The sequence below is a fragment of the Meles meles genome, chromosome 16 (assembly GCF_922984935.1).
Source record: "Meles meles chromosome 16, mMelMel3.1 paternal haplotype, whole genome shotgun sequence".
Classification (NCBI taxonomy): domain Eukaryota; kingdom Metazoa; phylum Chordata; class Mammalia; order Carnivora; family Mustelidae; genus Meles; species Meles meles.
The window spans coordinates 56,714,939-56,740,005 of NC_060081.1; the positions used below are offsets into that span (position 1 = coordinate 56,714,939).

At 52.9% G+C, this 25,067-nt stretch overlaps 1 protein-coding gene across 1 annotated transcript; it reads left to right on the forward strand.

Moving 5' to 3' along the window:
- The first annotated feature begins 39 nt into the window (after nt 1–39).
- On the forward strand, nt 40–23,504 carry XKR7 (XK related 7). Its single transcript, XM_045981213.1, has 3 exons — nt 40–626; nt 20,442–20,644; nt 21,908–23,504. The coding sequence occupies exons 1-3, from the start codon at nt 40–42 to the stop codon at nt 22,861–22,863; spliced, it is 1,746 nt and encodes a 581-aa protein (XP_045837169.1). The 3' UTR covers nt 22,864–23,504.
- Nucleotides 23,505–25,067: the final 1,563 nt, after the last annotated feature.

A 25,067-nucleotide genomic window follows, 5' to 3' on the forward strand; every position in this document is an offset into this window, starting at 1 on the left:
GCCGCCCGGAAGTCGCTCCCCGCCTCCTGCTCCGCCAACATGGCCGCGAAGTCGGATGGAGCGGCGGCCGCGGCCGGCCCGGGGCCGGAGGGGGTGGCCGGAGGAGCACGGAGTGGTGCGGGCGGGCGCGGGGAGGCGGCGGCAGTGGCGACCGGGAGCCCTGGAGTGACCGGGGCGGGGGGCTCGGGGCCGCGCTACGAGCTGCGGGACTGCTGCTGGGTGCTGTGCGCGCTGCTCGTGTTCTTCTCCGACGGCGCCACGGACCTGTGGCTGGCGGCCTCTTACTACCTGCAGGGTCAGCACACCTACTTCGGCCTCACGTTGTTATTCGTGCTCCTGCCCTCGCTGGTTGTGCAGCTGCTCAGCTTCCGCTGGTTCGTCTACGATTACTCGGAACCCGCGGGCGCCCCGGGACCCGCCGTCAGCACCAAGGACAGCGGGGCCGGAGGGCCCTCCATCAGCACCAAGGACAGCGCCGCCGCCTTCCGCACCAAAGAAGGCAGCCCCCAGCTGGGTCCCGGGCCCGCGCCCTCCTCGGCCAGCGCCTACCGCCGCCGCTGCTGCCGCCTCTGCGTCTGGCTGCTGCAGACCCTCGTCCACCTCCTGCAGCTCGGCCAGGTCTGGAGGTAGGAGAAGCGCAGGTGGAGGGAGCTGAGCTCGAGGAGTGGGGGTGGCGAGGGTCTACCAGTCGCCCCAGCCCTACTCTGACCTCTCCAGGCCCCCCTTGCGTCCTGACCTCCGCCCCGCCCCACCCTATTGCAGCTCTGATTTCTTCTCTGCCAGCTTCTCTCTGACCTCTGCCCTCAAACTCTGACCAACCCCAGTGCCATCCTCTCTGATCTGGCCACTGAGGGAGGAAGGAATGGGACAAGAAGAGAGAAAGTGATCCTCAGGGGTGTGAATGAGGAGGGCTGAAGGGGACAGGGCCCCAGGGCTCCCTCCAGCCCACTCCTCTGCCTGAGTGCTAAGCCTCAGCTTAGGAAAGATCTCAGAAGTCCTTCCTTGCTCGCAAAGGGTTCTCAGTTTGGAATTGCAGTCCACTCCCAACCTCCCGGGAGAAACAGAATTTGAGGCAGCTAAATGAATATCCCGCCCAAACTTTTTGGACTTCTGGTTAAGGGTGTGCCAGACCCTGCTGAGAAGCAGTCTGGCTTCTTCCGTTTCCTAGGAGTCCCCCACTCTCTCCCCTACCCCAACAGGGCCAAAGGGATTTGGGATCTTCCATCTGAGATTAGATGGCCACTAGCTGTCCTTTAATCCCAGGGCAGTAAAACAAAATTGAGGCTTTGTACAAGCAGCCCACTTCCAGTCTGTCTGCTGAGCTGAGCTAATTGGAGACAGGGGTGGCAGGGGCGTGGGGGGGATTCTGAACCTGGGGTTCCCCTTGAATCAAAATTGCTCTGGTAGCTTAGGCTCTACTGCGCACTGAGAGAATGAAATTGCCCACTATGTGATCTTAGATAAACCTCCCTCCAAGCCTTAGTTTCCTCACCTGTGAAACAAGGGAGAATCCCTCCTTATCTCATCTCACTGGTCTACTGTCACCTTTTCTTACCTGTTGGGATGATCAGGTGAGAGGAGGTCTATGCGAAGGCCTTGCAGACTGTAATGTATTTTAGGAATGTAATAGATCATCATGATCACAGATGTGGGGAAAGCACAGAAAAAGTCAAAGTCACTATAGAGATGTAAAGTGTGATTACTGCTGTTGTTATATTTATTCTGCTACTTGTTAACACATTCTGCCTAACTCAGAAGATTCAGTACTGGGCTGAGGGTTGGAAACAGGACTCCCAGGGTTTGTCCCAGCTGCTCACTTGCTGTGTCACCCTTGTGTTGCTGAGTTTCTCTGTGCCTTGGTTTCCCCATCCATGGCTTGCTGAGATGATGTGTATATTCCATTTAGCTTGCCCTGGGGGAATACGGAGGTGGAGCTCTATCCACACAAGGTGGTGTTATTATTATTAGCTTGACACATAAAAATATTCATGTCTACATCCAGGAACTAATCTGCATTTATCATTCTGTGCCCGAGTGGACAGATGGTGATAGATATTTTTAGATTCTGAAATGGTAACTTCCTATTCTTGGCAGCCAAACTTCATCCCCCTTTCCCTTTAGCCTAAAGTGGGCCAGCTGCCCCTCAACTCACTGGCTACCTCAAACCCCCCCTCCCCTTGTTCAGAATCTACTTACAAGAAACAAATACTTCTTTCTTGAAGATAAACTGAGTTTCCCTTAAACAGGGCAAAAAATGACCATGGGGGTAGGGGTGGAGGTCTCAAGAGAGTGGCTGAAGATGGCTGAGGGTCCCTCAAGCTCCATGGCTTCTCAGATACGAGCTATTTCTACTCTCCCCCATTTTAAAGTCAGGGGGTTGGGATGAGATGATTTTGCAGGGATGACAAACTAATGATCCTGGGGTTGAATATGGCTTACAGAAGTGTCTTGTTTGGCTTGTATAATATTTCAAAAATCCAGAGCTCTAGCTTCTCTTGGGGGAAAAAATGAATCTAGGAGTATCAATTTAGACAGGGGATATTTGCTTCAGTTTGTCCAGTTTCATTCCCTTTGATCACCTCTGGACCATTTCACTTAGGCATTAGGAGTATGAGAGCCTTAACTTACAGTTCTGTAACAATTATTTTATTAGGCACTCACTTTGTGCCAAGGCTGTTGGTTGATTTTTTACCCATTTCATCTCCTGTGTCCCTCCTAATGCTCATGGGATGTGGTTGTATTGTCATTCCTACTTAACAGCTGAGGGAATGGAGGCTCAGAAAGGGGACATCCTTGCCCAAGGTCACACAGCTAAGGAGTAGAAGAGCTGGGACTCGGGACTCTCTGTCTTCAAAGCCCAAGTTCAATTTATCCACCCTGCAGTTCTGCCACTAAAGTGTTCCCCAAGCTCAAAGAATTATGAGTCTGAGAGCCCAAGATTCCAGGAGATAGAAGCCAGCGCTTCTGCTGCACTGAGATAAGAATGTGAAAGGAGGGGGAGGGATTTGAACGTTGTGGGCGAGGATGGGGGAAAGTGTGTATTGTGGGGATCATGCTGGACTGGGGGTGAGGATAAGAAAGCCCATGGCTCCATCAAGGTTTGTAACTAGCTTGCTAGGTGACCTTGGGTAAGACCCTTCCCATCTCTGGACCTCAATTTCCCTGTATGTAAAATGAGACTATCAGATCTGATGACCTTAGGAGCCTTCCCTTTCTGGAATTCTGACTCTGGGACTGGTTATCAGAGCTAAAGCCTCTGGACCCCTGTCCCCAAAGCTCTGGATTCTAAAATGGCTGAGGGTCTGGCTAATGGAGGAAAACCCAGATGAGATAGAGAGAAGCCACTGGGGCTGGCATTCCTAGAAATTAAGCAGTGTTGGCATATGTTTGCTTACCACGTGAAATGTTCCCACAATGAACATGTTCACTGTTTGGCAAGCCTTTGTGCAGATGTTCTGAGTGGTAGAACCTGGAGTAATGAGGGAGGAGAGGTGTGTCTGAGCCCTACACGATACAAGCTGGGAGACTGACCAGTCCACCTTCTGATCCCACACCCTCAATTCTGAATAAAATACTTTGAATTATAAAAATTGCTTGGAACTCCTCAAGCTTATACAATGCTGAATCAAAAGTCTGTGTATTTTGAGGAGCCAGGTAACACAGACCTGTGACGGCACATGGGTTCAACAGATTAAGCTGGATTCTGTTCCCAAACAACCCTGTGGAATGGGCCTTATTATTATTTTAAACACAAAATGGGGCTCTGAGAAGGCAGAGGAAGGGAAGGAATTCATGGATCCTGCATACCCAACCGACCCCTTATGAGGTGCTCCAGACCCTGGATCTCATCTTACCCTGAAACCTCCCCTCTGGTGGCAATTGATATACCCCATCAGACAAGAAAATGAGGCTCAGAGAAGTCAGGTAACTTGTCCAAGGTCATCCACTGAGGAAGTGGGGGGAGGGGAGGTGCCAACCCAGCTTTCTCCAACTCCCAAGGCCAAGTCCTATCTCTGGCACCCCCACACTGGCTGCATGGGAGGATCCCGGAGCCATGGACTCACACAAAGACAGATGGCTCCCTGAGAAAATCGACCACAGATCCTTTGGTGGGACATGAAGCTGGCTGTGAGCCGGACAGCAACCTGTATTTTCATCATACCCACCCCACCCCACCCCACCCCACCCCACCCCTCCGGCTCTCCAGCCCTAACCCTTGGAGCTGTTAAGCCACTCAGGGTTGTTAAGCCAATTAAAGTCCTAACCCTGTCTTCTCTGACCCTGTGGGCAGCAGAGCAGTAAACCATGAATCCTGCTTTCCCTAATCTTGAACTCACTGGGACCAAGCTTTGCCCAGATAAGCATAGTTTGCTAAACCAATTAGTGGGAGATGATCTGGCATAGGATTCCTCTGAGCCTGTCAGGATCTGGGGACCCAAAATGCGGAGGGAGGGATGGAGGGAGGCAGGCAGGCCAACCTTTAGAGGGAAGGCCTTACCTCTAAACACTCCCTCTATGCCCACCACTGCTCCCTCCCTCTGCCTCCTTACACACTTGCACTCAAGAGAAGTTCTGAAATGAATTAGTGACCAACGTGGTGTGAAAGTCAGCTTCTCCGTCTTCTCTCTGGGAAGCTATATTATTGGCTTAATGCTTAAGAGTCCAGACTCTGGATTCAAATATCCTCAGCTCACTTTCTGTATGTGATGGTGACAAGCTGTATAATCTCCCAGTGCCTGAGTTTCCCCTTTATCATCTAGGGCCCATGACAGTACCACTTCCTGGGTTGTTTCTCATTTCATCTGATAATGCGTGCTGAGGATTTAGAGAAGGGCTGGTCCCATTGTTAAGTATTCAGGACCCTTGGAGGTGAGTAGTGACATCACTACTCCCTTTCATCGCTGCGGAAGATTTGTTCACTTCGCACATGACCAAGGAGGGGGCAGGAGGGCAAGAGGGCCTCAAATGTACTTGTTCATTTAATCTGTAGTCATTCATCCCACACATATATGGGGCACCTACTGTATACCAGGCACTGGGCTACCTGCTGGGAATAGAGTGGTGAATAAGACAAAGTCTCTGCTCTCATGGCGATCAATAGTCTAATGGGGGAACCAATAAACAAGTAAAATCAAATATGATATATATTGCAATCATAACACGAAATCTAATGGGTCAACGGATAAGTGCTATGGAAGAAATGAAACAGCTCAGGGGGCTACAGCGTCCCAGGGAGGAGACTCTGGCTCTTTGAGGGAAGGTGGTCCAGGCAGACCCCTGCCAGGAGGTGGCATAGGGACAGAGGACTGAATGAGGTGAGGGTGAGCTGCGTGGAGGCCTAGGGAAGGATGTCCAAGGCAGAGGGAAAGAGAAGAGCAAGGAGAAGGCCCATGTGGCTGAAACAGAGAGTCCGGGGACAGTGGAGGGGATGATGGTGGAGAGGCTGGCTGGAGCTGGGTCATGCAGGGCTCCATAGGCCATGGGAAGACTAGACCTTTCACTCAAATGAAGTGGGAGCCCCAGAGAATTTGAGCAGGGAAGGAAGAGGGTCTTGACTTCTGTTTTACAATGTGCACCCTGACTGTCAAAAAACAGAGTGGTAGGAGGCCAGGAAAAGTCTGGAGACCTGGGAGGATGCTGCTCCTTGATCCGGGTGAGGGAAGATGGGAGCTGGACCAGGGTAGTAACTGCAGGGGGGTTCTGTTTCAGGCACAGTGGACAAGGTGTCTGTCCATCTTTGTATCTGTCCCTTTTTTGTCATTTTCCCCACTGGGGCCAGAATGTTAATGATTAAGAACTCACACTCTGGAATCTGCCACATACATCCTGTGTCTGCCACGTCCTGTGATGGGGGCAAATGGCATAACTTGTCTGTGCCTTGGTTTTCTCATCTGCAAAATGGACGTTCTAATAATGGTAACTTTCCCATGTGGCTTGAGGGGGTAGTTAAATTAAATAACATATACATAGTGCTTAGTATAGCGCCTGGAACACAGGAAGTGTGCAAATCTCTTCAGCCTTAACTTTTTAAATTTTGTTTTGTTTTGTTTTTTACTATTTATATTACTCTTTATATAACTGGTCAGGGGTTGGATTTCATAGTGGTTTTCAGACTCTCACTGCCTTCACAGCATCATTTCAACCTGAAATCTGAGTCTCTCTTTTCTGATATTTGGGTTACCTATCTAGGATTTTGTTTTGACTACCACAGCTGAAACATTTTACAACGCCCCCCCATACCCCCCCCCCAACTCAAGGATTATCCACAAGATTCCTCCCTGTTCTTCTGATTTTGCAGGGTTGTTCCAGGCCAGCCTTTCCACCCACCTCCTGGGAGACTCCTCTCCAGGAAGTGCTCCCCCGCCCCCCATACCCTTCTCCCTGCCCATCCGGCTGCAACAGGCCATTAGAGCTGCTCCTAACAGACACAGCGGCGGCAGTTGGGCCCAGCGTCCCCTGTTTGATCTATAAAGACCACACAGGAGAAGCCCTGTGGGGAGGATGGAGGGCTGCCAGGAAATGGCTTTGAACCCAGGCAGCTGGGGCGAAGGTCCCTAGGGAGAGGAGGATGGGTTGGGATCTACTCTGGCCTCTCCATTCACCACCCTGCCTTTGTTAGGGTCTTGAAATTCCTCCCCTGGGAAATCTTATCAGCCTCCCGTTCCCCCCACCCCATCCCACCCCATCCTGCCTCCACCTGCAGCTGGAAGGGTATTTCGAATGCTCAGCTCGGACCTTGCCATCACTCCAGAGCCAGAGGGCCAGCCCGGGGTCCCCTCTGCCCCTCGAGCAGGTCCGGATGCTTTAGCTTGGCATCAGAGCCCTTTGCCTCTTGGCCTTTTGTCTCCTCACTGCTCTGACCCCCTAAGAAGCAAGCCACATGATTTTTCCCTTCGTGCCTCTGAGCAGCTGCCCATGGTCCTTCTAGCAACACCCTGTCCCATTCTCCTTCCAGTGAAATTCAGCAAATCCTTCAAAGTCAAGCTCAGAGGCTGCCTGTTCTGAGAAACTTTCCCTAACAAACCCATCCTGCCCTCAACCCTTCAGACTCCACCTCCCACTCCCTCAGTCAGGCAAGTTGTTGTTATTATTGTTGTTTAAGCTTTTTTTTATTTGAGAGAAGAAGACAGAGCAGAGAGAGAGCGTAAACAGTGGGGAGGGGCAGAGGGAGAAGCAGACTCTCCACTGAGCAGGGAGCCCGATGCAGAGCTCAACCCAGAACCCCAGGATCATGACCTGAGCCGAAGGCAGACACTTAACCAACTGAGCCACCCAGGTGCCCCAAGTTGTTGCTTTCAATCTAAAGTGGAAATTGTTTAGTTGTTGTGTCTGTTTATAAAGGAACTGTAGGCTCTTGTTGAAACCTCAGGCGGCACAGAAAAGGTACAAAGACTCCTCTCCGCTCAAAATCTTGGGGGGGGGGGGCGCACAGAGGTGGGTTTATGGGAGATTTCCACTTACTAATTAGATACTTCTTGTATTGCTTAAAGATTTTCTTCGGTTTTTAATTAATTAAGAAATACATGTATACACTCACCTGCTTTTAGAAAGCCAGATATTACTGAAAATTTTAGTTACCTTTATAGAAACTTCAGTGAGATCATTCCTCTTCACCACAATTCTGTCAAGTAGGGGGTGTGGCAACAAAGAACGAGGGCTGTGGAACTCAAACTCTGGCTCTGCCATGGGTGAGCTGTATGACCTTGGGCAAGTCATTTAACCTCTCTCAGTTTCCTCATCTGTGAGATGGGATGATAATGTCCCATGGCTAGACAGGTAGCCATAGTGAAGGCTTATTGATAAATATAAGGAGCCTGTTTTGCCCAGGACTCAGCATAAGTGTTCCATTAGTTTGAGCGCCTTACTGGCCCATACTACAGATGTGGAAACATGGCACAAATAGCTAACAGCTTCCCAGTTCATAAGTAGCAAAGCCTGGCCTTAAAGGGATGCTGTCAGGCTCCCAAGCCCACATGTGTGACCACCTAGCGACCCTGCCCTCCTCTAGTTAAGAGTATTCTTACAACACAATCAACCATGTATTGCTTTGGAGAGGGGAAAAAAAATCAGAAAGATATTTTTAAATTTCAATTTGATTATAAAGTACCCATTGTTAACATGCTGGGCTCTTCCTCTCAGACTTTGCCCTTTGGGCACAATTACTCATTCCTCTCCAGCCCCACAGTCCCCATCATATTCTGTTGTGATCACCTGCCCACCTAGCTGGTTTTCCTACCAGATGACAAGCCTTTGGGAAGGTGAGGCTTTGTCCTTTCTTTTCCCTGGTCCCCATGGTGACTGGCCCAGAGCAGAACCTCTGTTGCTGTCGGGGACCCTGCACTTGGCCAGCTGCGGCAAGGTCCCTAGTAGTTATTAGAACGTGAATCTGTTGATTCCGTTGTGTCCGTGGCTGATGTGGGGGTGCTAAGGCAGTGTGGGACCCCAGGACAGTTGTGGGTACTGCTGGGGTCTGCCAGGCCTCCATCTGCAGCCTTCCACAGTGGCAGTGGGCAAATGCAGGCTAAGGGCAGCGAATTTATATTTGTATAAGATGTGGTCGCAACAGCCCTGGGGCTAGGTTCCCAGGAGGATGCCGGTGTGGCGAATGGCTGGCTCAGGAGACGGACAGATCCAGTAGGTGCTCAATAAATATTCTTGTAAACTGAACGGAATCTTTGAAATCAGAATCTTGAGCAAGACACTTCCCTGCCTGGGGTTCAGTTGCCCCATCTGTAAAGTCCAATCCGGGGCTCGAGAACACTGGGTGAGTTCCCTAGGGCTCAGATGTGAGGGCAGGGTAGCTGAGAGCTTGAGGTGCTGGTGGGCTCATGGCTCCACGATTTCCTCATTGTGTGACCCCAGGCAAGTTGCCTCAGCAGCCAGAGCACTGGTCTCACCTGTGAAATGGGGATGGTGAGCGTACCCGCCTCTTAAGGTTCTTGTACACATGTCCTGGGATCACATAAATGCACGGGACTTTCACATACCTATGTTCAGGAAATATTTACTGTTATCACTATTATTATTGGCCCAAGTAGCAGCCCAACCCACTTACTTAGTCAAAATAGGGGGAGGAGGAGGGGCGTCAGGGGTCCGAACGTTCTCTAACCCTCATCCACAGACAGCCTTTCAAGGAAGGACACTTTTTTCCTGTGGCTCCAGAGATAGTGTGAAGACAAATGATAACCCAGGGTCCAAGAGAGGCAGAATCTGGATAGGAACAAGACATCCAGACAATCAGGCTGTCCAGGAACAGAGGGGGCGGTTCCCAAAGCCGTGAACTCCTCGGGGCCACCGCGTGCAGACAGGAGCAGCTGACTTTGGCAGGGAAGCGATAGCAGGGCCTCCTGCCCTCCATTTGGAGGGTGAACTAGATGATCTGCAAAGCCCCTTACAGTTTTAAGACTCTGTGGATCGAACTTGGGGCCTTTACGAGGCTTAGCTGTCACACCACTGGTTGCAAATCAGTGGCCTGTGGGCCTGCAGGCAAATCCAGCCCAAGGATGTGTTCATGTGTCCCTACTGCTTGATGAAACCTTTCATTGTGGAAAAAATTTAAATATACAAAAGGAGAGAGAACAGGATAATGATGCCCCCCGTGCCACGGCCCTGCTTCAGCAATTTACTCCTGGCCAACCTTGCTTTATGAAGGCCAGTGGCATCCAATAGAACTTTCTGCTGTGATGGAAATGCCCTATGCCTGCAGTGTTCAATACAGCAGCCACTAGCCATGCATAACTATTGAGCATTTGAAGTGTGCCTAGTGGACTGAGAAGGTGAATTTTAAATTGTATTTAATTTTGATTAATTTAAACTTAAATAGCCGTATGTGGCTAGAGTAGGACACTTAGATGTTGGACACTATAGGTCTGGATCCTACCCTGTTTCTTTCCCTTCCATGTTATTCTGAAGCAAATTTCAGACATCATACCACTGCATCCATAAATATTTCAGTACATTTCTAAAAAGTTAGACTTTTGGGTACCTGGGTGACTCCATCGGTTGGGCATCTACCTTTGGCTCAGGTCATGATTCCAGAGTCCTAGGATGGAGCCCCGCATTGGGTTCCCTGCTGGTAAGGAGTCTCCTTCTCCCTCTGCCCTTCCCCCTGCTCATGCCCTCTCCCTCTCTCAAAAAAATAAAATCTTTTTAAAAAATAAATTAAAAGATAGACCTTTATAAAAAGTATAACTAAAATATGTAATACTATTATCATACCTTAAAAAAAGGTTAATAATTTCTTTAAAATTCATATGGTAGGGGTGCCTGGGTGGCTCAGTCAGTTAAGCATCCAACTCTTGATTTCAGCTCATGTCATGATCTCAGAATTGTGAGTTCAAGCCCCAAATCAGGCTCTGTGCTGGTCATGGAAGCAGCTTGGGATTCTCTCTTTCTCTCTCCCTCCCTCTCTGCCCCTTCCCCATCGTCTCTCCCTCTCTTAAAAAAATAATAAAAATAAATAAAAATTCATACAGTGTTTTTAAAAATTAGTTGCCAACATTTCCAAATTGGAATTTTTTTTGGGCACAAATATTCTCATTTCCATCTATTCCTAAAAAATTGAAATTCCATCCTACTGGGCTCACGTTCTCCCAGGGCAGGAATCAGCTAGAGCAGCTCTGCTTCCTAGACAAGACACCCAGCTCTCCTTTCCCAGAGTACCCCCATAATAACAGCTTGGCCTCTCTACCCTCTAGGGGCTCGCGGGCCAGGGACAGATAGCAGTGGTACTTTTTGCCTTCCATGGTCTCTAAGTACTTTCTGATGTCACCAAGAGAATGGACCCACTGGCTCATGCCTGGCCACACAGGGACAAATCTGCCCAGGGATATGAGGAAAAGAGAGAAGTAGTGGGATGTGGAGCAATGAGCCCTGGGCTAGGGTATGGGGTACTGGACTTTAATCTCTGCTCTACACCCATTTCACAGGTAAGGAAAGTGAGACCCAGAGAGAGGAAGAGATCTGGCTGCATTCATAAGGTGAAGGACAAAAGAGGTGGGAACCTGGTCCCAAATGCTTTGCTGGAGAGGGGCTGCCTGCTTCCCTGCTGACTGAAGAGAAGAGCTGATGGCAGTGGGTGGGAGGGGAGAGGGTCTCAGCTTTTCAGCCAGAGCCTAAAATTAGTGGCAGGGAAATGTTTGGCCTTAGCCCAGCAAAAAAAGAGGTGCCGTGACTTCGTAGAGGGCTGCTAAGGAGGAGGGAAACAGCCCGGCTCTCAGCGCTGCACGAAATAGGAGCCAAACGTGTAAAATCACATTCTTTTCTGACATTTATGACTCATTTGGCTGCCAACCCCAGGAAGGTCCCATTTTGCATCCTTACAGGAGCGCTCAGCATTGAGGGATAGACAGATGGGAAGGGAGCCTCCAGGCCATTCCCTACAAGAGCTTTCTGGGCCCCACTGCAAGGAAGGGGAGGGGTCCAATTTGTCCCAGAGGACCCACAGACTGCATCTGGGTCCTCAGGGCCTGACTCAGCTTGATGTGCACCTGGTGGTGAAATGCGGGAGACACCATTCCTGATTTGAGATGAAGCTCTGATGCTTCTGGCTGTTGACCTTGGACAAGTCACGTCTCCAAGTGCCTGCTGCTTGCTTCTGGAGTCCATGCCCTTCTGTGGGGGGCCATACTCTCAGCTGTAATTTATCTCACACCTTCCTCCCTTGCCTCTCCCCCCTCTGCTGCCCACAGAATGCTCCCTCTAAAAGGCAGAGGTACGAGCCACCTGTACCCTTGTTCCCTTGTTTAAAACCTCTCCACGGCTCCCCATTACTCTTATGATAAAGGCCAAACGCTTCACCATCTCCCCCCCCCCCCCACTTTCTCACCTCCTCCAAGCCATAGCCCTTCTGACCATGTACTGCTTCCTGGCCACTCAGGACCTTTGCCCATGTTGTTCCTCCACCAGAAATTCCCTTTCCTCCCTCCTGCAGCCAGTTAACTCCTTCCTGTGCCTGCTTCAAATCACAGCTCAGTACCTGCCTGCTGCAGAAGCTTTCCCTGATGGCCACGCCCCCCGCAAGCAGGACCAGGCTCCAGCTTCCTCAGTGCTGGAGCCTGGAGTCCTGTTTGGAGCATGTCTGGAAGCCAGGGAATGTTTGTCCCCGTTTACACGCTGATTTAAACAATGTCCAGCTCCCCTACTTGGGTCACACCAGGTGGGCTGGGTCTGTCTTGCTCACTGTCATGTCCACCAGCATTTTAGCACAGGTCTTGGCACACAGTAGGTTTTTAAAAATGCTGGGTGAATCGATGTCAAATAACCCTCCTCTTTTTGGAGACTCCAGAAAATGGGGATCGTGCCCACAAGACCTCCCCGGGCTGCAGGGAGGATTTTAGCCAAGTACATTCAGAAGACCTTCCAATGAGTGGCAGTTGTTTTCAAGGGAAGGACAAAGACCCCCAAAGAAGACCCTGCCCTAGGATTCCCCGCAAAGGGACTTCTCTGACCCTCTGCCTCCTGGGGACAGATTCAATGAGCACCTGGGAAAGCCAGCCTGGGAGCAGGTCTCAGATCTACCAGGAACTAAACCGGAAGCTACAAGTCCTCCTCTTCCTGCTGGGTTCTCTGAGTCTCACAGCCTCTTGAACCTCCCGCCGGTTGAGCGCCCACCACTGGGCTGGCAATTTTATGCATATCATTATTTTCTGATTTCATAGCTACCCTATAAAGTGGGCATTGAGCTGAGGGGTTCAGGGTGGGAAGCAGCTTGCTTAAGACTACACAAACAGTAAATGATGGATCTGGAATCTGAACCCAGGTCTCCCTGGCTCCCGGGCTTGGGTCTTTTCCCTCTGCCCTTGACCGCCTTTCCTTGGGGAGCTTCCAAAGCAGAGTTTATAAAGTACATTCACACATGCACTCATTCAAGAAACAAAGAAATATTGAACATTAACTCTATGCCAGGCCCTAGGGGCATAGCAGAAAACAGGACAACGAGGGTCCCCGCACCGTCAGAGAGACAGATGACAAATACGGAAGTGAGAAATTAGACCATTTCAGGGGGTGATATGTGTTAATTAAGAAAAGAAAACAGGGTGACAGGATGGAAAGCGGCCAGAGGGGCAGGTAGGAGTGCTTCGTGGGGGGGAGGGTAAGGGGGATCTGGGAAGGCCTCCCTGAGGAGGTGACATGGAGCTGAGATGAAAAGAATGAGAATTCGCTCGGTGAAGCCCCTTCTAGGCAGAGGCCCAGAGGCTGGAATGGGCCTGGGGCATTCAGGAAACGGCTGGGGACTCATTAGAGGGGGAAGATGGAGGGAGTTGAGGTCCTAGAGGTGGACAAACCTGGATCTCAAGGTCACGGTGTACTGTAAGGCGTGGCGTGGCCTGATCTAGGATTTTACAGGATCCCTCAGGCAGCTGTGTTAAGATTAAGCTCTAGGAGGGCAAGGAAGGAAGGAGACCAACGAGGTGGGAGGCCGCCATGGCTCAGAGTTCAGTGGCCGGTCCCAGAGTGATGCCACCTGGTGGAGGGAAGTACTTGGGTTTAGGACATCAGAACTGGACAGGTGGGGTGAGGGGTCTTATGGAAACCCCTTTCCATAGGCAAGAATCCTGTTACTAGGGCTCGTTTGCAGAGGGGGACTGAGGCCCCCAGAGGGCTTGGACTTCCGCAGAAAGTCCAGTGAAGGATTGAGCCTGGGTCCCATGACTGCAGGGACCACAGTCACCTCTCCTCCTGTTTTCTCGGAACCCGTGCCGTTCCAGGCAAAGCTTTCAGGTCCATCCCTGCCCGGCATCGGTCTTCCCTGGCAGCCACGCGGCCCACATTCCGGGGAACCGAGCCACCTTCTCCGAGGCAGGGGCCCATGGAGAACCAAGTCTGAGTCCTAGGTCTGACGCTAATTTGCTGTGGGACTTTATACAACTCCCACTCTCTTTCTGGCTCTGTTTCTTCATCTGTAAAGTGAGGATGGTAACAGTGCCCGCCTCAAAGATTGGCTGGGAGGAACGGACAATCTGTATGACAAGGCTTAACGTACAGTTGGGGCTCAATAAATGTGAGCTATTATCATTATTATTCACACCTGCACACTGTCCCCCTACAGACCCGCCCAAGAGTAAGGGGCTCAGCTCGTGTGGGGTCCCCGCTCCTTCCTACCAGCCCTGCCGGCTCCGTGCCGCCTGCTCACCTTCCAGAGTCTGCAGGCCTGGCCCGTGTGGGAGACAGGAGAGCTTGCCGTGCGGGCGGGTGGTTCCTGGATGGAGCCTGAGTGGGGGAGCCGCTGGAAGCTGCTGTGTTTTTGGCCCAGAGCCATGAGGGGGAGTGGAAAGGGGCGAGAACACACACTCAGAGACGCCGAGACCGACAGATGGAGGAGCTGAGGATGTGAGAGACGCAGACAGACAGAAAGAGACCCGGAGTTGGGAGAGGAGGAGCAGGCAGGGGCGGATGGCAGGAGAGCTGGCAGTCATGCCGAGCCACGAGATGAGCAACAGACCACCAGACAGACCAAGCAGCCGAGAGACTGAAAGATAGACAGACGCACCAATAGGCATGCCCAGAATTCTAGAGACAGACAGACAGACAGATGGAAAACCAGGCCCAGTATCCAAAGGGACAGATAAGCTATCCTGACATCCAATGGACAGACAGACGGATGTTCCCAGCCTCGAAGAACAGACAGACAGGCTGACCCAGGACCCTAGGGTCAGTCTGCCTAGTATTTGAGAAACAACATGACCCCTAGCACAAGGGACAGACAGGTGGACTGACCCAGGGTCTCAGGGCAAGACTGACAGATTGACAGATAAACAGATAAATAAACAGGCTAACCCCTCATTCAAGGGCTGACTGGAGTGGCAGACAGAGAAAGTGGCCCAGACCCAGGATGTGAGGCCAGACAAAAGGACAGGCCCAAGCTGGCCATCTGCATGGAGACGGAGGCCCAGACCAGAAATCCTGCCTGGTACTAGAGACTCCAGCTGACCTAGGAACCAAAACCAGGAGAGAGCAGGGCGACCCAGACACTGGGCCCAGAGAAGCCAGACTTCCTGGCTTCTCGGGGACATGAAAGCCCTTCCTCCTTCCTTCTACCTGTTAGAGAGGAGCCCAATGCCCCCCCCACCACAACCAGCCCAGGTCTGGGGGACGATGGTAGGTTCCTGGGTCACAGAGGCAACCAGACCCAGGAAGCAGGGAATGAGCTCCGTCTGTTTCTTAACCCTGCTGCCTGCTCTCAGAGGCAACTGGGTCCAGAAGAGATGGCTTTAGAATCCTGAATAAGATTTCACACACTGTCTGCTGCCTTCTCTCCTCCCTAGAGCTGTGTGTTTTTTTGCCCCCAAACCCACCTTGAACAGGACACACTTATCTGCTCTTCCAATTTCCTCCAGGACATGCATCTCTGAGCACATGATAGGCAGTCAGCAAATTAGACACAAAATAGACCTCTGAGTGCCTGTTCCCACACCGTAAACCTGTCTGTAAAGTCTGGTTCACACTGGCCTCGGGCAGTTGAAGTCAGCGCTGTGGGGGGCCCAACCAGGCGAAGAAATACCAAGGAAGCCTTCCTGGAGGAGGAAGGACAGAAATGAGTCAGTGAGGACAGGAGTTGACCAGCAGGAGTCCTGGCAATAAGCAAACTCTGCAAGGTCAGAAGAAAGACACAGGCAAACATTCTCTCTTTATTCATTCAACAAATATTTATTGAATGCCTACTACACATACGGATGCTGGGGAGACGGGAGTGACCAAGGCCACCTAAGTCCCTACTCTCATAGAGCCGCAGTGGTAAAACAGAAAATCAGTGTGTACATTAATAAGATTTTTTGATAGCGTATATTACAAAGAAGATCCGACGGGGCAATGTGACAGATGAGAGGGGTTGGGTGAGGGCGGGGGGGCCACATGGGATGGGTGACCCGGGGGGCTGCTCTGAGAAGGTGAGATGGGAGCCACTAAGGAGCTAGCCGCAGGAGGGTGTTGGGGGAAGGGCGTTCCAGGCAGAGCAAGTAGCAAGTGCAAAGGTCCTGAGTCAGGAGCATTAGACTGGGTTCGAGGAACCTCCAGGACAGCTGGAATGCTGGCAACAAAAGAAGCACTGGCTTGAGACAAGGACACAGGCAGGGCTGGATGATTTAGGGCCTGCAAACCAAGGGAAAACCCTTGAACTTTATTTCAAGTGTGATGGAAGGCCCTTCTTTAGAAGGTTTTGAGAAGGGGAATGAGGCGATCTGACTGGTTTTTCAAGTACCCCGCCTGTTGCCACATGGAGAATGGACTACAGGGGGGCAGGAGTGGACATAGGGAACCCACTAAGAAGGCAAAAGATGATGGTGGTCTGAACCAGGGTGGAGAGAATGGATGGACTGTTAGAAACCAGACGAACCTGCCCCCTCCCCAGGTGGGATTCCTTTCTCTGAGATGAGGCATCCTTCTCTGTGGGTGGTATTGGTCCCATCTGTGGTGAAAACCAACTTCTTCCAACTTCCCTTCAACTAGAGTGGAATAGGGTGGGCTTCCTGGAGGAGGTTTCAAGGGAGGTTTCTTGGTGATCAGGAGCCAGAGTCCTCTGCCTACCATGTATTCCCTCTCCCTGTGTGCACACCCTTTTTAGTGTACAAATTATTTTCAAACCCATCACCTCATTCAATGTTCACAACAGAGAGGAAAATGAGGCTCAGAGAGGCAAAGAGACGACCCGAGGCCACACAGCATCCAGGTCAGGGCTGGGAAGCAAATCCACAAGCCCAGCGTCTTGCCACCCCAGGGGCAGGATGGTGAGTACTAGCCCCTTCTTAAAGAAGGTAAAACTGAGGCACAGGGAACTAGGTTACATGTCCTGGGCAGGGCTGTTTTAAAACCTTTGTGAGCCCCACATCTATCAGGCATATTAAAACGCAGCCACATCAAACACCAAATGTAAATTATATATAACCAGATAAAAGCCAAATTGCGTCGACCGGCTGATATCATGTTCTGTTTTGCAGACATTTAATTAAACATTTATTAATTTTGATTCTGCAGTTTTTCCTTGTGTTTTAGAGCCAATTTTTTCCCCAGGCCTCCAACAGTTTCCTAGGCCCATGAAAACCTTGCAGGCCCTTGGCAACGAGCGTTTAGTGCCGGCTGGAAGGAACAGTCACGGTTTTGGGTCCTGTTGCCAAAAGAGGCAGAGTGAGGTTGAACCCAGGTCCTCTCATCCCCAGACTGTGCCATGGTCTTTCCATACTGCCCAATGCCACGTTTTTGGGATTCAGAGGCCTCCTTTCTTCCCCTCCCCTTCCCTACTCAGCCCACAGCAGCCTTGGGCTGGGTGAGCCCTTTGTCTGCGGTTATCTGGGGCGAGGGGCCCTGGGAGCCAGCCGAGGAGGGGGCAGGAGTGGGCGGGGAGGTGGGCAGGCAGCCTGTCAAGCGGTGATGGATGCTGGCCGGGCCAGGGCCTCCCTCATGCTGACCCGGGCCAGGAAACAGATGGTCCTCCAGCCTGAGAGAAACTTCCAGGGTGTCGCCCTCCCCCAACTCCCCAGGCCCCTTCACGTTGGACCAGCTGGTCTCTCCTTTCTGTTCAAAGCCAGAGCCACAGGAATGGAGAAGGGAATAGGTCTGGGGGAAGAAGGAGGTTGGGAAAAGTAGTCTGTGTTCTGGGCTCCCCAGAAGCCCTACAGGGCGTCCTGGTCTCTCTTGTAGCCCACCCCCCACCCTTGGCCATCTCCTCCTCTGCTCTCTGTCCCTCCTCGGTGCCCTGCCTTAGCTCAGCCTGTCAGCTCAGGCCTGGACCAAACTCCAGCCTCTCCTGGCTTTCCTCCAAGCCAGCCTCCAGAGCGAGCTTTCTAAGCCAGCAAGCTGATCACATCCCCCTGACTGTGGGATAGAATGCAGATTTAAAATAAAAGATGAACTCTTCAGTCCAGAATTTGATGCCCTTCACAATTCCAGTCTTCCTATGGCCTTTCCTGTGAAAAGCCACCTCTCCAGGCCCTGCAAACCACTGGCCATTACCCTAAAAGGCCGTGCCCTCTCATGCCTCTCTGCCTTGGCCTTGGCTGGTTCTTCCGCCTGGAATGTCCTTCTCCCTCCTTCCTGCCTTCTAATGGTTTAAATGATTAAAAGCTGATTTAAAGCTGAGATCAAATGTTTCTTCCTCTGGGCAGTCTTCCCTGATCTCCTCCCTGCTCCAGCTAAAGCTACCCATCTCTTCTCTGGGTTCCATAACATCTTAGAGCATCTATTTCAGGTCTTATCTTGTCCCTGTCCCATGGGACTCTGAGATACTTAAGGGCACAGGGCCTGGCATATAACAAGCAATCAAAATATATTTGATACATGAATCTATGTTTCAGGGATCCTTATGGCGGGGGGGGGGGGCGGATTCAGGGGCCTTAAGAATGGAAAGTACAGGGAAACAAATTTCTCTGCATCAGAAGAAACAATCCAGGTTTGGAGGTGCTCAGAAGCTTCAAGAGGTGGGGACTCCCCATCCTGGGGAGCATGCAAGCAGAAGGTGTAAACACACAGGGCTGGGATTTGCCAAAGGAATCCTAGCATTGGATGGAAGAGTTAGACCAAGGGGTCTTTAGCTTTTGTTGATTCTGCTTCTGAGGGAACAGGCCTCTTCCCCTTCCCAGCTGCTAGACCCACACTGTGTCATGTTGAAGGTGTTTCTACACCATTGATTGGTGCCGGGAAGACCCAGGGATGGGGAAGAGTGTCCTGAATGGGATGTTTCCAGCCACATTTTGGGAAGAGAGTTTGAGTCCCAGAATGGCAGCTCTAAAAGGATCTCCAGAGTCATCAAGCCCATCCTTCTTGTTGGCAGATAGAGAAACTGAGGCGCAGGGAGGGCTATGCCATTCCTATGACTGGGATACTCATCCTGGGAAACTCTGTGTATCCGGTGATCCCAAATTCCAGGGACTACCGTGATGCCTCTCTTGGACTGGCAACACACAGTTGAATGCAGTGGGCCCCCAGGTTCCCAAACAACATCTTAAAAATGCCAGCACGCCTCATCTTGTAGTAGACCCCCAAACACCTGGTTCTCGGATTTCAGATTCAAGTAACAGGATCACTGAATCTGTGTTGGGATTTTCCTCCCTGATTTCTGGGGAGATAACTTCTGGAGGAGGGTTCTCTAGTTTCAGCAAAGGGTGCGCCTGCCCCATGAATCAGAGAACTCAGGGTTTGCAGGGCCAGAGTCTGTGGATGCAGCAGCCCAAGGCAGAGCTGCTGGGCAAAGAACGAGGGCAGGGAGGAGTTCTGGGTGGCGGGCCCCTTCTTATCCTACACAGGTACTGCACTTTCCAGGTGCAAAGCATTTTCAAATCCATTTCATCCTTACAGCCACTTTGGGAGGTTTCACTAAGGCTTGGAGAGGGTCTGGCTCGAAGTCACACACTAAATTAGAAGCAAAGTCGGCACTTGAACTCAGGACTTCAGAATCCCTTCCATACCCCCTACTGGGTGACCAGAGTTCCATTCAGTGAAGACAAACTTGCAATCATGCCTGCGTTCACTCTTTGAGCCAACACGGACTGAGCACCCATTGTGTGCTAAGAACTGAGGGTACAGCAGTTAGCGAGCTGCCCTGTCATCCTCACAGAGTTCAGAGTCTGGGGGAGATGGATGAAGAAGCAGGCAATCACAGCCCACTGTGGGTTAGAGAGAGCCTGTGTTGAGAGGTCCCTACCGCAGGTAGGAAGTGGTCAGCAGAGGTTTCCTGGAACAGGTGACTTTAAAAGCTGGAGCCTTGGAAGAAAAGCAGGAGTTACCGGGAATGGGGCTGAAGTGGGGCTGGAGGACAGGGCAGGGTGTTCCAGACAGGGAACAGCAGGTGCAAACGCCCAGCGGTAAGAGAGAACATTGGGAGCCAAGGTCTGTGGCCTGTGCAGAGCAGCTGGAGCCATAAAGTTTGTTGAGAGAAATGGCTCAAGAGGGAGCAGCAAAGTCTCACCTGCCAGGGGACCTAAGAGCAGCTTCCCTGTGCCTTATGGAGAAGAACTGGGGACTCAGGGGTGGGGTTGGGGAACAGGCCAAGAAGCTGGGGGTTGAATGCCTGGGTTTGAATCCTGGTTCCACTGCTTCCTAGTTGGGTGACCTTGGACAGGTGGCATACCTCTCTGGGTCTCAGGTTTTCTCGTCTATAAAGTGAGGACAATGGCGGGGCTAGTGAAACCTCAGTGCACTGTCAGGTATCAGGAGTCCTGCGAGAATGATGATGAGAATGCTGAATTAAGGGCTTACTTTGTGCCGGTGCTTTAAGCTAATGAGCCCATTCGGAGCTCTTCGACGACAGTCCCGGAGGCGATCCCGGAGGCGATCGTTCCGATATGCCCATTTTACAGCCGAGGACACCCACTCTGCTGGGCGCAGTGGGCGACGCCACCCTGCGCACCTGTCCCCCCTCCCCCCCCGGCGCAAGCCGGGCCGGGGGCGGCTTGAGAGCCGTAAGGGGGACGCGAGCGCATGGGGGACTGAGCACCGCGTCCCTCCCGCAGGTACCTGCGCGCTATGTACCTGGGGCTGCAGAGCCGCTGGCGCGGGGAGCGGCTGCGGCGCCACTTCTACTGGCGGATGCTGTTCGAGAGCGCAGACGTGAGCATGTTGCGCCTGTTGGAGACCTTTCTGCGCAGCGCGCCGCAGCTCGTGCTGCAGCTCAGCCTCCTGGTGCACCGCGGCGGCGAGCCCGACCTGCTGCCCGGTGAGCTCCGCCCTCGTGCCCGCCCTCGCCCCAGGGCTCGCTCCTCTAACGCAGTCCGCTGCAGGGGCACACGCCCACCTTCCTACCACCCGCACTCCGGCCCACTTGCTGTCGGGGATTTGGAGGCGCCCCTCCTCCCGCTACTCTCACCACCCTCCAGGCCGCTGGAGACCCCCATGTCCCCTCCAGTGGCCCAGTTACCCTCCGTGTCCGGAGGGGCCTGGTCCCTCCACCTCCTTGCCTCCCTTTGGGACCGCTAGGTGCTCCTGCTCTCCCCCTCCTCCTTTCCCCCTTGCCAGGGCAGAGCAGACCTCATTTCTGCTAAGTCCAAAGAGGCCCTTGACCCCATCGCCACAACTCAGACCCTGCCCTTCGTTCCCCAAACTGTCCTGATCCCAGATTGCATCCACCAGAGGCACCCCTGACTCACAGATCTACTCAGTCACCCTTGGTCTCCAAGGAGCCTGTTTATCTACCCCTCGTGGTCTTTACTTCCTGCGGACTCCTACCAGGCTTAGCCGTCCAGTCCCCGGCTCTCACCCTCAACCTTGGCCCTCCCCTAACTCTGACAGACCAGGCCAGCCCATTCTGTGTCAGAAAACCACACCCCCGGGAGTCCTCCAAGATCCTCCCACCCAGACACTCTCCATACCACCTTGATGACCCAGAAGATTCTATCACCCCCTCTCAGGCCCCTCAGGACCCCTTGCCCAGGACACTGGGCCCCAGTCAAAACTTCCCACCGCAGTTGTCTTCCCATGCCCTCAGCTGTGCTCAGCTTGGATACCCCTCTCCACAACCCAGCTTCACCCTGGTGGCCTGAAGCTACTAACTGTCCCCTCCTGGCTCCTCCATACCTTAATCATGACGCCCCAACTCTTCACCTTCTTTCTTGCTCCCAGAATCCTGGACCCTAATTTTCCACCCTCTCACTGAGACCCCTGAACCCCGACATCCCTGTTCTAGAGACCTGGCCCTGACCCTTATGAAGACCAAAGTCACCCACCTTCCTTCTCCCTTTATGCTCCTGCTCCTGCAGAAGTCCCCAGCCCCATTCATGCTCCCTGCTCCCATCACTGCTCTGCAAGACTGCCCCCCCAGACCCTCCCCACAGCCCTCCTGATTTATAGACCCTTCCCTCACACCTTCTCAGAACCCAGCTCCTGACCCAGAACCCTCCCCCTTTCCCCAGACCCCCCACCCCACTCCCAACCCAGACCCACCCCTAACCCAGCCCACCCCACCCTCACCCTGTCTCTGCAGCCCTGTCCACCTCTGCCTCACTTGTGTCCCTGGCCTGGACGCTGGCCTCCTACCAGAAGGTGCTGCGGGACTCACGGGACGACAAGCGGCCGCTGTCCTACAAGGGCGCTGTGGCCCAGGTGCTGTGGCACCTGTTCACCATCGCGGCCCGCAGCCTGGCCTTCGCGCTCTTCGCCAGCGTCTACAAGCTCTACTTCGGCATCTTCATCGTGGCCCACTGGTGCGTCATGACCTTCTGGGTCATCCAGGGTGAGACGGACTTCTGCATGTCCAAGTGGGAAGAGATCATCTACAACATGGTGGTGGGCATCATCTACATCTTCTGCTGGTTCAATGTCAAGGAGGGCCGCAGCCGCCGCCGCATGACCCTCTACTATTGCATCGTGCTGCTGGAGAATGCCGCGCTCACGGGCTTCTGGTACTCCAGCCGCAACTTCTCCACTGACTTCCACTCGCTCATCCTGGTCTGCGTGGTGGCCTCCAGCTTCGCACTGGGCATCTTCTTCATGTGTGTGTACTACTGCCTCCTGCACCCCAATGGGCCCATGCTGGGTCCCCAGATGCCTGGCTGCATCTGCCCGGAGACCCCAGGACCCTGTGGCCCCCCAGCCGACGCTGTCACGAGTCCCCCAAGGTCCCTGCCGAGGACTACAGGTGCCGAGAGGGATGGGGTCTCCGTGGGGGGCGAGCGTGCGGGGACCCCCACGCCACCTGTCTTCCAGGTGCGGCCTGGCTTGCCTCCCACCCCAGTGGCTCGTCCTTTGCGGACAGAAGGGCCTGTCATTCGGATTGACCTGCCCCGGAAGAAGTACCCTGCCTGGGACGCTCATTTTATTGACCGCCGGCTCCGGAAGACCATTCTGGCACTGGAGTACTCCTCTCCTGCCACGCCTCGGTTACAGTACCGGAGCGCGGGCACCTCCCAGGAGCTGCTGGAGTATGAGACCACGGTGTAGGCCACAGTGTCCCTCACCAAGAGGGACAGGCTTGGCTGACCCCACATCAACCACAGTGTTGAGCCCAGAATGTCAGGGCCACCCAGCTAAAGGGGTGTGGATCCACTGGTCCAAGGGTAGAGGGGCCCACCCCTGGGTACTTTCAGGGGAGGGGACAGCCTTGTGGAGGCCTCAGCCCTAGGCCCTGTTTTCAGCCCTGCGGCCCATTTCCTAAACTCCCCTGAACTAGGGCCCAGGGCACTAACTGGTGCTACAGTCCTCATTAGCTGTCCCACTTTCTTGAAGGCCTCCACACCACATCTGGTGCCAGGGGCACCCCACACTCTCCCCTGCCTGGAGTCACCCACGCATCGCTCCCAGTGGACCTGCCAGAGACAGGGAACTGCCTGGGGCCCATGACCTAGGCGCTGTGCTCCTCAAGGGGCGCGGGGGGTTCGGCTGCTTCTCTGGGGAGAGGAGATCTCTGAGAAGGATGGAGGAGGCCATGGAAGACGTGAGGGAGGTGGGGGCATCTGGTGGACGAGGCTGGTACAGTTCCTGTGGGCTCCGAGGGCCGGAGCCTGGGCAAGAAGGGAATGAAAGGCGGGAGTTGGGGCGGGTGGGGAATTGGGGTGGGAGTGGACAGTGCTGTAGCTGGAGAGGAGGAAGAACTCTGAGGCAGCTGAGGGGTCGAGACCAGCAGAGGCACAAAGGGATTAGCAGGTCTGGGGGAGGGGTACCCTCAATCCACCATGCAGAGAATGTTCCCAAAGTGAACTCCTCAGGAGACACCCTTTGTTGTGGGCTCTAATATGGATGAGGTTCCGGACACCTCAGGTGAAATGTTTCCAGGAGCCATCCTTTGTTCTAGATGAGAATCTAGAACATTCCTTCTAGATAAAGGTCTTGAATACAACAGATAAAATGTCTAGGAAGCTACTCTGGGCTCAATTATACATGAGGTTCTAGCACATTTGACAGAGAAACTGTTCCAGAGAGACATTCTTAGCTCTGGATTGAGTTTTAGAACACTTGGCTGATAAAATGTCCTAGGGAATCCCTCTGATCTGGATTCTGTGATGAAGGTGAAGGACCTGGAGCCCCACTATTCTGTTCTGGGAGGTTCTAGCTCCTGCCATGGGGGTGGGGGAGGGGGCTCTAGGGCCCCATGTACGTGGAGTAGTCTAGAAATGGGTACTCCAGTTCTAGATTTCTCAGATTTATAGGAGTTCTATGCCCCATCCACCTTGGTCCACAGCCATCTCCCCCAGAGGAAATTGTCATCCCAACCCTTGAGACATTTCAACTGCTAACTGGTTTTCCAGCTGAAAAAATTCACTCTGGGGACATGGCATAAATCTTGGCTCTCAGCCACCCTGCACATGCAGCTCTCTGGGATAGCAGCTGGAGAACCGGCTTGTTTTGCCTCCGATCTGACAAATCCCTAGGACCAGTAGTCTATTCCCGAACATGGGACCACTTACCCACGGCCCCTCCTGTCTCTCTGGGACAGTGAGTCCTGGGTCCGGCGGCAGTGGAGAGGATAGGAGCAGAGAAGCAGTTGCCTCTGTGGGGTGAGGGGACAGAGCCTGTAAAGAGAACTTGGAACCATCCACCATGTCCCTACTTCCCCACTCATGCCAACTAAGTTGCATTCACTACAGGGGCACAGCGGGTAGTATTAAGGACAGCTGCAGACCTCGGCTGGGGGTGAGGAACCATGAGAGTCCTAGACTATGCAAATTAGAGAGGCACTTTGCCCTTTCTGGTTCAGCCTCCTTTGGATGACAGAGAGGAAAACTGAGGCCCAGCGTGGCTGCTAGTCTCACGGGTCCCAGAATCCTGCTGTCCCATCAGATAGTAATGGGTGATAGTGAACTTACTGAAAAAACAAGGTGCAGGGCGACCCCAAAGGCAGAGAGGCCAAGACTGCCCACATACACATATACGCATACACACAAGGACACATCACACCCATGACACAGGTAAACTCACTCCCTGCCACACAGGCGACTGCATAGACATTCATGTGGGCCCAGATGGTGTGTGTGTCCCTCCCGCCAACACACAAAGAAGGCTTTTATTGCTTTCTTTTTTTTTTTTTTAGATTTTATTTATTGATTTGACAGACAGAGATCACAAGTAGGCAGAGAGGCAGGCAGAGAGAGAGGAGGAAGCAGGCTCCGCGCGGAGCAGAGAGCCCGATGCGGGACTCGATCCCAGGA

Bases quoted from the DNA above. Each gene is read 5' to 3' on its own strand.
- XKR7 (XM_045981213.1), top strand. From the start codon at position 40: ATGGCCGCGAAGTCGGATGGAGCGGCGGCCGCGGCCGGCCCGGGGCCG. The intron at 627-20,441 runs GTAGGAGAAGCG...TCCCTCCCGCAG, and splicing joins CAGCTCGGCCAGGTCTGGAG to GTACCTGCGCGCTATGTACC. The intron at 20,645-21,907 runs GTGAGCTCCGCC...CTGTCTCTGCAG, and splicing joins CGAGCCCGACCTGCTGCCCG to CCCTGTCCACCTCTGCCTCA.